Raw genomic sequence first — 12,392 nt, forward strand, 5'->3', positions numbered from 1 at the left:
TATAATGTGAATCTTTCTGTACCTTTTGAAGCCCCCTTGTATTTCTGTCCACTTTTTTTGCAAAGGTAGGAACACAGAGCTTCATTTTTTGAAACAAAAATTTTTCTATAACATTTCTCTTACTGTTGGGAACTTTATGAGACTTTGGATAATATTTGAAATCCTACCTTATAGTGTTTCTCAGAGGTTTTGTGGCTTGCCTGTAAGATGCCCTCAGCTAGGACTGTTAGAGTTGAATATACAAATTAAAGGCAGGACGACTGCCAGAGACAATTTAGCATTTTCATGGCTTTAACAAAAAGAAAAGTAATTTCCTTAGCACAATAAATTCTTCTCCTTCTTTTCACACCCGCTATCTTTTTCTTTTATTGACTATATCTTTCAGGGGAAATTGCAGACATTTAAAATTCATTTTGGCTCCAATTATATGTTTGTGTTACTTCTCTCTATAAAAAAGCCCTATTGGCAGGCATCGAGTGTAGGGAGAGGGGCTGTCATGTGACACCACCCTGTTTGGAGAACACTCTGCAGAGACTCTGTCTTCAGTAAGCCTGCACTAAAGCTTATGCCGCATCACCCTTTCAATCTGCTCTTCTTGCAATGTTTTTCCTACAGAGGGAAGACGGGGAAAAGAAATGGGCACAATGACATTTCTGCTCATCTCAACTCTCTCCCTGCTTTTCAGTTTAAAATGTCAACTCCTGCTTTACCAAAGAGAAGATTACAAATGCCAAGGAATGGGACCATTCACTAAGGTTGAAGAAATGACTGGGCAGAGATGAAAAACAAATCCCAGGCAAATAAGTCTATGCTATGGAGGGTGGAGATTTTTCTAAGCTTTTTCTTATACATGCTATTTTTAGGGTTCAGTGTCCTTTATAATTCTGTAACACAATAGAAAACAAAATCATATGGCAAGAAATAGAATACAGTAGGAGATCTCTAGCTTTTTTTATTTTATTTTATGTTGATTTGAAAATCTTATAGGATTAGAATTTGGCCCTGGAAGCAAAGTATAAGAGCACAGGATGAGTATAGCAGATGAAATTGTAGGTCACTCTCCTACTAGGGAAAGATTTATGGAAACAGACTATTTTCTATTAAAAAAATCAGTGAAGAAATACCTATTTTTAGTCCTAAGGGCTGACAAAAGCAGAGATAATATTAACTGAGAAGCAGTGCAGACAAGACAAAAGCATCCTCTGACCTGGATTAATGGGGTCCACTTTTTGAGGGGACAATATATTCAGACCAAATTCTGTAAAGCATCATCATTCTGGGTCAATCTCAGGTCTACTCTGGGAAAGTCTGATTCTTGAATGCCCAAAGGACCAAAAAGATGGACTGGCATTTCAGTTTCTGTATGTTTTATCCTATATCCAGAAATAAATCATTTACTACTAAGAGACTCCTAAGTATGCATATTTTTTTTTCTTTAAATTAATGGAGACATGATTACTTCCAAAGGGAAAAATATCACCGGAAACAAAGTATACTTCATTTTAAATGAAAAAATTAGTCTAACTTGACTAAACATTTCATTTTAAGCAAGATGCATCCTGGAATAATTGCCATAAAATGAGGCATCATTACACTTTGGATAGTAAAAATAGGAATATTATCCAGGTGTATTAAATAATCTCTCCAGCTCTCAAGAAAATGTGATAAACATATAAAGAAATATTTGTAGTTTAAACATTAAAGTAATATTGAGAATCACTACTCAGCAGTTTCTTGAACTGTCCCTAGTGATGTAAAAGTTGTAAATTAAAAATAAAACAACAAAGGAATAAAACTCACCCACCCACAAAAAGAGTAGCTTTAACTCAAACAGGCATTTACCAACATTATCATGCTGTGTCTATGTTTAACACAACAAATGGAAACAAATATAACAAGATTTGTAGTTACTTAAACAAACTGAACAGCATTTGTAAAGAATACAATGCGATGCAGCTCTACCATTTGGAAGATTTTCTATCTGAATGGATAATTATTACCTAACAACAAACAACTGAATGATTCAGAACTACAGATGTGGAGATAACTGCTCACATTAAGAGTTGCTAAATTCACTTGTGGTGAACCCAGATCAGAGGTGTGCCTGTCTTGACAACAAAGGAAAAGACCTGTAAGATACATTGGGGTGCTCTGTATTCCATGGCAAAGAATAATGATGCTACTTTGATCTCATCTAGAGTTGTTGGCTTCATCCTTCATTTGAGCATTAAAACCTTGAATTCTCAATTTGGCAAGATAAAATTAAATGTACATTAAATTACATATTTTAAGTTTTAGATGATGCCTTAACTGCTCTTACACATGTTAATATTTTTGCTTTCAAAAACAACCAATCTGAACAATTAGCACCAGGTAATTTCAGAGACTCAGTATGACAGTGGTTGCTAAATCCAGAAGTGGAGTTTCTAAGAGCTTTAGGACACTTAGAAAACTGCTGAAATAATATGCAAACTTGTGAGCAAATGAGTAAGTTTGATGAGAAGGTGATTCAATTATATTTAATAACTGATGCAACTGGGAATTTTTTTTGCCCAGTGAAGCATAAAGAAGTAACACAAAGCACAGTTTTAAGCTCTGGCATAATTTTTAAATTCAGCATCTTTAGGGCATATACAACACAGCATTTGTTACAAATGCTTACAATTTCTAGAATATTTTAAATCTATTTCACCCATTTTTACACAGTAAAATGGGTGAGTGGGTTTTTGTCTACCACAGCTATAAAATGAAGAACGGCTATACAGTAACTAGAGTTGGAAAATAGCAGTTAGGAAATCACTTGTAAATTACCAAAATATACCCCATGGGAATTTACTGTTCACTAAAGATCATGGATTGCATAAGCAAGAGATTCTGCCTAAAGAATAAATTTAAAGAAAATGTCATGTTTCTGGACACTAAGTTACTCCTCTAGAGATCCTGGACTATTAACCTGAATGTCCACACCACATTATTTTTAACAACTTATGTATGTTCTGACTTGAACAAATATAGGTCATTAATCATCTAGATATCTATGGCCACCAATATATCTTGCTTCTGTGTCTTCAACAGACTTCAGGTCTTTATTAAGCATGTCGGAAGGGGTTTCCAGGATAATTCAATTTTTAAAAAGCAGAAGAAACTTCTACCAAGTCTGAGATTTCAAAAATCATTGTTTTTGTTCATATAGACAACTTGGTCCTTCACACATTAGATTCCAAGTTGAGCGCTGTTTGGAAATGCCTACCTTGCCCTTTGTGTTTGCTTACCCTTGGTCTGTTAATAATGCTCTGTACCATAAAGACTACAGGGTTGCCTGCTTTCCGAATGGCTTCCACAGCTTGTTCATGGCTTGCATCTCTGAGGTCCATTCCATCCACCTGCAATGGAAGGCCTCAGCTTAACATTTCAAGAAGCTATAGAACAATAGAACAACTTGTGGATCTGGAGATTTGAGGATGCTTGGTTAGGCTCCTGGAAAACATGTTTCATTGTCAAAAATAACTAAGTCTACTTTGTGATGCTGCAGAACTTCTCATTTGTCTAGCAGATCTGTAGTCCCTTATTTTAAACATTGATATCTGTCTCCAATAATGAAATGTAATAATAATAGATTGGAATGAAGACTATTTCTGCCCCTCTTACATTGCTCAGTTGTTCCTTTGAGAAATCAACATTAAAGAAATACAAGGGAATTGTCCCACAGTAGTATTTTCATCGTAAAAGTCATTGTCCTAATTTTCTTCTAATTCATTATTGAGTAATTTAAAAAGTAGTTGGGTGATGCTGTCCGTATTGTTTCCTGGGGAAGCTTGAAGTTAAAAACAAAATTCTGATGTCCAGAAAATTCAGACTATGATAAGGTTAGTTTTGCAAAAGAATCTTTGCAATAGACATGAAAGGAGCTGTAAGCCAAGAAATTGTGCTTATTTGTTAGTAATTCTTGCATAAATAGTTGAAAAATGAGTTATTTTGTAACTTTTCATTGACCATGGCTTGCTTGGGTGATGATCAACTCAGCTTGTACTTTATATGAACTAAGAGCAAGGAGGAAAATAGTTTAAAAGGCCAAATGCTAATCCTGTCAGAAAATTATAGGATGCAATTATTATGTTATAATTTCCAATAACCATGATATGGTATATGCAACAAAATAAAAACAATCTCAAAATGGACACAACACTGAAAAATGAAATTAATTATTAGATCTTTGCATGTAACATTATCACCTGTAACAGATTTATATTTATATATATATATATATACACATATATATACACACACACATATATATGTTATTTAGGTGAAGATCTCTGTTATATTGTTTTCCTGATGATATCCTATTTTCCAGTACATACTAAAACGACTTCTAACTTTTAGAACAAAAGTCACTATGCATGTCTACTATATATTATTCCATTAGTGGGAAAATTTATCAGGGTGTTAAATATCTTTGCCAAAGTCCAAAGTACTCTACACTCAGAATGGAATACTTTGCAGGTCTCTGCTTACAAAGTCAACACACATTTTCAGAAACTTAGCAGAGTCATGTTTTAGGATTCCCAGGATGATATGGGCCTAAGGCTTTCTCTCCTGGTTAAGCTCCTACACATAGAACATACACAAAATCATTGCTAAATTACATAGAATATTTTACAACACACCAAAAACTCCCTTCTTTTCAGTTTGAAGGAAATATTTAAGCTTATTAAATGTACTTAGCATTTTGGTCAAACCACAACCCATACTTTTTAGAAAGACTTGTGAATTTTTAATTTTTTTTCTATGTGGATCAAAGGTAAAGTATGCATAAAATAAATTTCTTGTGATAATACAAAACTGGAAATTTTAGGACTACTGAAATTGTTCCTTAAAAATCTATCATTCTTCCTAAACAATCATAAAAAGAAAAGAAACATGGCATTTGCTTTCTCTTCTCAATTTCTTTCCTTCTGCTCTCAGAGACAATAAATCAATGAAGGAATAAATAAGAACCTCAAATTGTTCATTGTAAAGACATGGTTGCTGTAGTTTTTTTCTAAATAATTAAGATATTTTAATATGTAAGTTACATGGCTTTAGAAAATGAGGCAATCACTTACACGATCATTACAATTACATTGTCTTCATCTGGAAATTGTCGAATCCGGGTCAGGTAACCTTTCTTTAACTTTTAAAATAAAACTATACTTGTTTTGTTCAAATAATGCATCACACTAAGCTGAAGAATTTGATTTCACATCAAGTCTGTCCCACTTGGTAGTCAGGTGTAGAGCCTTGCTTACCACAGGCTGCCCAGTTTTTCTTATGACCCTGGGAATGCAACAGCCGTTTAGGAATGTCTGCTGAGTAAATGAGTGACTCACAAGAGAAGAGTCTAATTAAAATGCTAAATTTTGCTTTGAATTAAGGAATTATGTATAATTTGACCACATGTCTCTCTCTTGCATATAACAAAATACAAATATGTGTAAACATACAGGTACGTAAGCACACGAATACCATGAAGAGCCTCTGGTGGTGAACAGACACTGTGCTAAGAAGCAGGAGGAAGAACCTGGGTGGACTGAGGGAAAGCATTTACACGAAACATAATCAAGGTCTTAGCATTAAAGATTTAACAGAAAAGACTCATTTCGAAAAAAAATCTTCTACCACAAAGTTTATCTATGGTGAAGTAGTAATGATAAAGAATTTCTTAAAATAAAATCTAACTGGAGAACTTAACGATGATGTGTACATTTGTGTGTGTGTGTGTGTGATTTTAAACAATTTAATTTTCCCTAGGAAATTTGCTTTGTTTATTCAAACCAAACATAATTATTTTAATTAGGGGCCAATGTTTTTTAAATGGTTGGTTATATCTGCAAACATCATTCTCTACACCAAGATATACAATCTGTCATCATAAGAGAAAATTATGAATGAAAAGAAATACTTTAACCATAAACATGTTTTACTCTAAAATTACATCGAGTAATATGTACAAAGATGAAAATTCCCTTGGTAAACAGGAAGGAACAGGAGATGAATTCTGACACAGAAAGCTCACTGGAGGGTACCTCTACTATTCTGTCTCCAGGTCTCAAGGTTCCATTTTTGCCAGCTGGACTATCTTCAAGAACATGTTTGATGAAAATGCCCCTCATCACTTCACCGTTGCTTAGACGACTCCCCATCCCTCGTCCACCAACAATGCTGATGCCCAAGGATTTGCTTGGTTCTCTCCAAAGTTCAACCCTACAAAAATAAATACAACTCTTGTAAGAAAACATAGAGGGAAAACATTATTTTAGATTTGTCAGTGATTTCCTGTTTATGATACAAAGGCACAGGGAACGAGAACAATTGCACTTCATCAATGTGGCAAACTGGTTTATCAAAGAACACTATTAATGGAATAAAAAGACAACCCAGCCACAGGGGAAAATATCACGCATCTAATAAGGAATTAATATCCAGAATATATAGAGAACTCCTGAAATTTGATAACAAAGAAACAGGAAGATATTAAAAATGGGAAAATAACTTGAAAAGACATTTCTCTAAAGAAGATATATAAATGACCCAGAGCACATGAAAAGATGCTTAATGTTACTAAGCATCAGGAAAATGGAAACAGAAAGAACATGACACCCTATTATACTCATTACATGATTACCATCAAAAATCAGAAAATAACAAGTGTTGACAGGGATGTAGAGAAATTGGAAACCTGTGCACTGTTGGAGAGAATGTAAAATGGAGTAGCTGCTATGGAAAACAGTACAACAGTTCCTCAAAAAATTAAAAATATAACTATCATATGAATCAGCAATTCCACTTCTGGATATATGCCCAAGAGAATTTAAAGCAGGGTCTTGAAATGATGTTTGTACATACGTATTCATAGGAGCATGATTCATAAAAGCCAAAAGGAAATTACTCAAGTGTCCAAAAACAAATGAATGGATAAACAAAAAGGTACAAATGGTATATACAGCATTTCTTGGTATTTGCAAGGGATTGGTTCTAAGACCATGGAGGATACCAAAATCTGTGAGTTCAAGGCCTTCATATAAAATGCAAAAACCTATGCACATCCTCCCATATATTTTACATCATCCTTAGTTTCTTATAATAACTAGTACAAGGAGTTTTTATGTTATATTGTTCAGGCAATAATGACAAGAAAAAAATGACTATACATGGTTCAGTAGAGACACAATTTTATTTTCAAATATTTTCAATCCACAGTTGGTTAAATCCATGGATGCATAACTAACAGATCTGGAGGGCTGGGTGAACATGCAGTGGAACATTACTCAGTCTTAAAGAGGAAGCAAATTCTGAAACATGCTACCACATAGTCAAAACTTAAAGGCATGGTGTCAAGTAAAATAAAGGACAAATGCTATATGATCCACTTATATAAAGTACCCAGAGTAGTCAAATTCAGAGTCAGAAAGTGGAGTGCTGGTGACCATGGAGTGGGAGGAGGGAAGAATGGGGAATTATTGTTTAATGGGCATAGAGATTCATTTTTGCAAGACAAAGTGCTGTAGATAGACTGTGGTGATAGTTTTACAGCAATGTGAATGTACTTAATGTAGCTAAAATTGTACACTTAAAGTTAAAAAATGTTAAATAAACATTTGGGTGGATGTTTGGTTTAGTGGTTAAATTCCAAGTTGGGATGTCCATATCCTATATTGAAGTGCTTGAGTTCTAGTCCCAGCTCTACTCTTGATTAGCCAGTTCCACTAACATGCAGCTAGGAGGCAGCAGGTGATGGTTTAAGAAGTTGGGGCCCTGCCACCTAGTTGGATAGATCTAGACTGAGTAGTTGTCTGAAGTTGGACCCCCAGGGACATTGTAGGCATTTAGGGAGTGGACCAGTAGATGGCAGTGTTTGTGTTCTCATTCATTCTCTCTCTGTTTCCCTCTCTCTCTCTCTCTCTCTCTCTCTCATAAAAATACACTTTTTTTTTTCCAAAATAAGCATTTTTAATGCAATGGAATAAATTTTATATATTTTAATTCATTAAAATTTTACTAGTAGTAAAATAAGATAGTTCTAAATAATCTCCCAATTACGTGTTCTGTGGTGTGTAACAGATACTAATGTAGGCTCGCGCCGCGACTCACTCGGCTAATCTTCTGCCTGCGGCGCCAGCACCCTGGGTTCTAGTCCCAGCTGGGGCGCCAGATTCTGTCCCGGTTGCTTCTCTTCCAGTCCAGCTCTCTGCTGTGGCCTGGGAGGGCAGTGGAGGATGGCCCAAGTGCTTGGGCCCTGTATCCCATGGGAGACCAGGAGGAAGCACCTGGTTCCTGGCTTCGCATTAGCGCAGCGCGCTGGCCTTAGCAGCCATTTCGGGGGTGAACCAATGGAAGGAAGACCTTTCTCTCTGTCTCTCTCTCTCTCACTGTCTAACTCTGCCTGTCAAAAAAAAAAAAAAAAAAAAAAGAAAAAAAAAGATACTAACGTATTACTGAGGTTGATTTGTTACAAGTAAATATTGGATTCACATTCCAGTGGGAGCACTAACCAATATAAAAGCAAAATTTTACCTGAACTATATTATCAGCAATAAGTAATCAAGAAATTCAGCTATCACTAAACAGATGTAGCTTCTAAGTTTAGCAACCAGATCAAAGGAAGAACATCCTACACACTATGTTAGAAGCATCCCTCTGTAAAAACCTGTCTTGCCACAGTAGATATGGTCACTAACAGCCAGGGCACAAAGAACAGTGGCTTACAAAATCCTCCACAACCTGGTTTCACTACTACTTCCCTTGACTCGTATCCCAGAGCTGTGTGCCTTCCTCTCGCTGCTCCAGCTACTACTTCATCTACTTACAGTTACTTAAATGCATCTGGCATGGTCTTCCTGCCTTGGGCCTTCAGCACTTGCTATTTCCTCAGTCTTGAATGCACTAAAGGTACTTCAAAAGCTTCATGGAAGAATAGAATGAAAATAATTTTTTAGGTGGAAAGAAAAATTGAAATCCATGCATATTTTTTTTCATAATATGATTTTTCTATGAATATTTTGAAGAACTTTATCATGCAGGGATTTCAAAATATTTTTGCAACCATAATATTTACTTTTTTAATAAAAAAATGTTTAAAACAATATTTTAACTTGTTTTTTCCACAAACATTTTGAAGTACTCTATGCTATGGTTTGAATGTTAAATATTCTCCAAAGGACAGTATAGTGCTATTGGAAAATTGTGGAAATTTAAACAGGTAGAGCCTAGTCGGAGGGCTTTGGTCACAGGCAGTGTGCCCCTGTAAGGTAGTTCTCCCAAGAGTGATTGTTATAATGTTATTTTGGCCCAGCCCAATCTCTCTCTGCTCCAGTTCAAGATATGACTTTTTGGGATCCAGAGTTGTGGAAAGCTAGCATCCCATTATCAGAGTTCAAGTTCGAGTCCCAGCTACTCTGTTTCCAATCCATCTCCCTGTTAACATTCCTGGGAAGGCAGCAGAGGATGTTCCAAGTACTTGGGCCCCTGCCACCCACATGGAAGACCCAGGTGGAGTTCATTGCTCCTGGTTTCAGCCTGATACTGACCCAGATATAGTAGGCATTTAGGGAATGAACCAGCAGATGAAAGATCTCTCTCTCTCTCTCTCTCTGTCACTCTGCCTTTCAAATAAGTGAATCTAAAAAAAAAAAAAAATTAGACACAATCTTTTCTTCCCACATGCACTCATAGCATGATGTGCTGTCACTCACTGCCTTCACTAGAAGCTAAAGCAATGAATGCGCCTAATCTTGGACTTGAATATCCAAAACTTCAAGCTAAATAAACTTTACTTTATTTCTTAAGTCTTTAAGCATCTTGGAGCCATGAAAAACTAATTACTAAAACTACAAATGGCTATAAGAACTACACAACTGATCTGTCTTTTTAAAGTATTTCAGATAATACAGAAAATATAAATAACTCAATGAGTATACACAGATTTAATACTTTTTGACAGGCAGAGTTAGACAGTGAGAAAGAGACAGAGAGAAAGGTCTTCCTTCCATTGGTTCACCTCAAATGGCTGCTACGGCCAGTGCGCTGCGCCGATCCAAATCCAGGAGCCAGGTGCCTCTTTTTGGTCTCCCATGCGGGTGCAGGGCCCAAGCACATGGGCCATCCTCCACTGCCTTCACAGGCTACAGCAGAGAGCTGGACTGGAAGAGAAGCAACCAGGGCAGAATCTGGCGCCCCAACCAGGACTAGAACCTGGGGTACCGGCGCCGCAGGTGGAGGATTAGCCAAGTGAGCTGTGGCGCTAGCCAGATTTAATACTTTTTAACATTTTGTCATGTTTACCTTGTATTTAAATATATATATACATACACATGCAAGATATTTTTTAAAAAATATAAGTGGATATATTAATATCACATAACATGGGATTCATGGCAAAGATTCTAAAATGAGAATTTAAAATATATATCTTGTACAAAAGTGAGCACACAGAATAAGGTAATTTGCAGTGACTTGTTTAGCTGAAAAGAGGTAGCAGTTCAGGGTGTTAGACAAAATCATACCTAACACAGAGCCAGACAGATAGAAGATAAAGAAACTCTGAAATTCATTCCATGATGCACAAAAGACCATGTTGGACATGAAGTGAGAAAGACAGCCTTTTCAAACTGCTCTCTACATCTGAGTTGCTCCTGGAGGAGAGGGAAGGTTGAAGTTAGGACTCTTGAGAAGTGAAGGAGATCCCCTAAGACAAGGTGGGGTAGGACACTATAGTTTAGAGGACTAAGCCTCCGCCTGCCGCACAGAATCCCATAAGGGTGCTGGTTCGATGGAGCACCTGCTCCACTTCCGATTCAACTCTCTGCTATGGCCTAGGAAAGCAGTAGAAGATGGCCCAAGTGCTTGGCCCCTGCACCCATGTGGAAGACTCTCCTGGCTCCTGGCTTTGGATCAGTCCAGCACCAGCCTTTGTGGCTATTTGGGGAATGAACCAGTGGATGGAAGATTCTCTCACTCTCTATCTCTCTCCTTCTCTCTCTCTCTCTCTCTTTTTTTTTTTTTTTTTTTGGACAGGCAGAGTGGGCAGTGAGAGAGAGTCTTCCTTTACCGTTGGTTCACCCTCCAATGGCCGCTGCAGCTGGCACATCGTGCTGATCCGAAGCCAGGAGCCAGGTGCTTCTCCTGGTCTCCCATGCGGGTGCAGGGCCCAAAGACTTGGGCCATCCTCCACTGCACTCCCGGGCCACAGCAGAGAGCTGGCCTGGAAGAGGGGCAACCGGGACAGAATCCGGTGCCCCGACTGGGACTAGAACCTGGTGTGCCGGCGCCGCAGGCAGAGGTTTAGCCTATTGAGCCACGGCGCCAGCCCCCCTTCTCTTTCTATATCTGCCTTTCAAATAAGTAAGTCTTTTTTTAAAAAGTATACAATAATCAGAGAGACAATGAAACAAAATGCCTCATAGAGTTCTCTGTGGTTGATGTAAATTAGCAAGTGGTTTTTATAATTTCTTGAATGATACAACAAAGCCACAGTAGCAGCAAATAACCACTAAGGGCTTATCCTGTGCTAAGCATTGTGCTCTGAGTTACATAAGCTTTAATTCTCATATCATTTCTACAAAGGGGGATGCTCTTCACAGCCTATTTCATGAAGAACGGAGGAGACAGAAGTTAAGTAACTGCTAGATAGTAGCACCCTATGGTCTCAGAGAGTTTGGCATAGATAGCAAAGTTACTCACATGCACTCCTTAGAAGTAAAGGCTACAAATACTTGAAACAACAAAGAAGACAACCAAAGTCAGAGATTTCAAAACAGCCATAGTGTTGAGAGTCATTATTCACAAACACAGCATGGTAAATGTCTATAGGAAAGAACACAGGGCCCTACAAAATAAACAATTTGTAGATCTTAGTTCACTTCAGTGTTGGCCTTATAGAAAAAAAAAATGACAGCCATCATCAAGAATCATACATCGATTTTTTAAAAATGGAATTCAGAAAGGCAAGGTTGAAACAAAACTCTATGGCCAGGCTCTCTTGGCTATGAGCCAAGTCTAACTCTTACTCTTTTTCCTCTTAATTATGTGACTCTGGGCAACTCACTTAGTATGTCTTCCCTCAAATTGTGAAATGGAATCAGTAATAATTTCCATCTCATAGAACCATTATGAGGATTAAATTAATGCGTGTAAAGTGTAAAACAAAACCTTTGGTAAATAGTAAGCCATAAATAAAACTGCTTTTGAAATGATGATGGTGGAGGTGGTTACTGCCCAACAGGAAATCCAATCCAATGACAAAGGAGCAAATCTGAAACCCATCCCATCCATTTTGCCTTCTTATTTTCTACCTATCAGATTGACAAAAAAAAAAGTTTGAAAAAAATAATCATGTGATGTGGTAACAAGGATTT

General features: G+C 37.1%; 1 protein-coding gene across 50 annotated transcripts in view; it reads right to left on the bottom strand.

The window, feature by feature from the left end:
• MPDZ (multiple PDZ domain crumbs cell polarity complex component) overlaps positions 1 to 12,392 on the bottom strand; it is a 182,874-nt gene that overhangs the window by 41,615 nt on the left and 128,867 nt on the right. For 40 of the 50 annotated variants that reach the window (XM_089316996.1, XM_070052001.2, XM_089316857.1 and 37 more), the window contains 2 exons: positions 6,066 to 6,243; positions 3,273 to 3,383 (listed from right to left, as the gene is read on the bottom strand). In XM_089316996.1, coding sequence (XP_089173122.1) covers positions 3,273 to 3,383; positions 6,066 to 6,243 — 289 coding nt within the window. The remainder of the gene's footprint in view (positions 1 to 3,272; positions 3,384 to 6,065; positions 6,244 to 12,392) is intronic. The other 10 variants (XM_089317004.1, XM_051845745.3, XM_089316959.1 and 7 more) reach the window with 1 other exon arrangement.

This window comes from Oryctolagus cuniculus, chromosome 1 (genome assembly GCF_051225735.1).
Source record: "Oryctolagus cuniculus isolate XC-2025 breed Fujian yellow rabbit chromosome 1, ASM5122573v1, whole genome shotgun sequence".
Taxonomy (NCBI): domain Eukaryota; kingdom Metazoa; phylum Chordata; class Mammalia; order Lagomorpha; family Leporidae; genus Oryctolagus; species Oryctolagus cuniculus.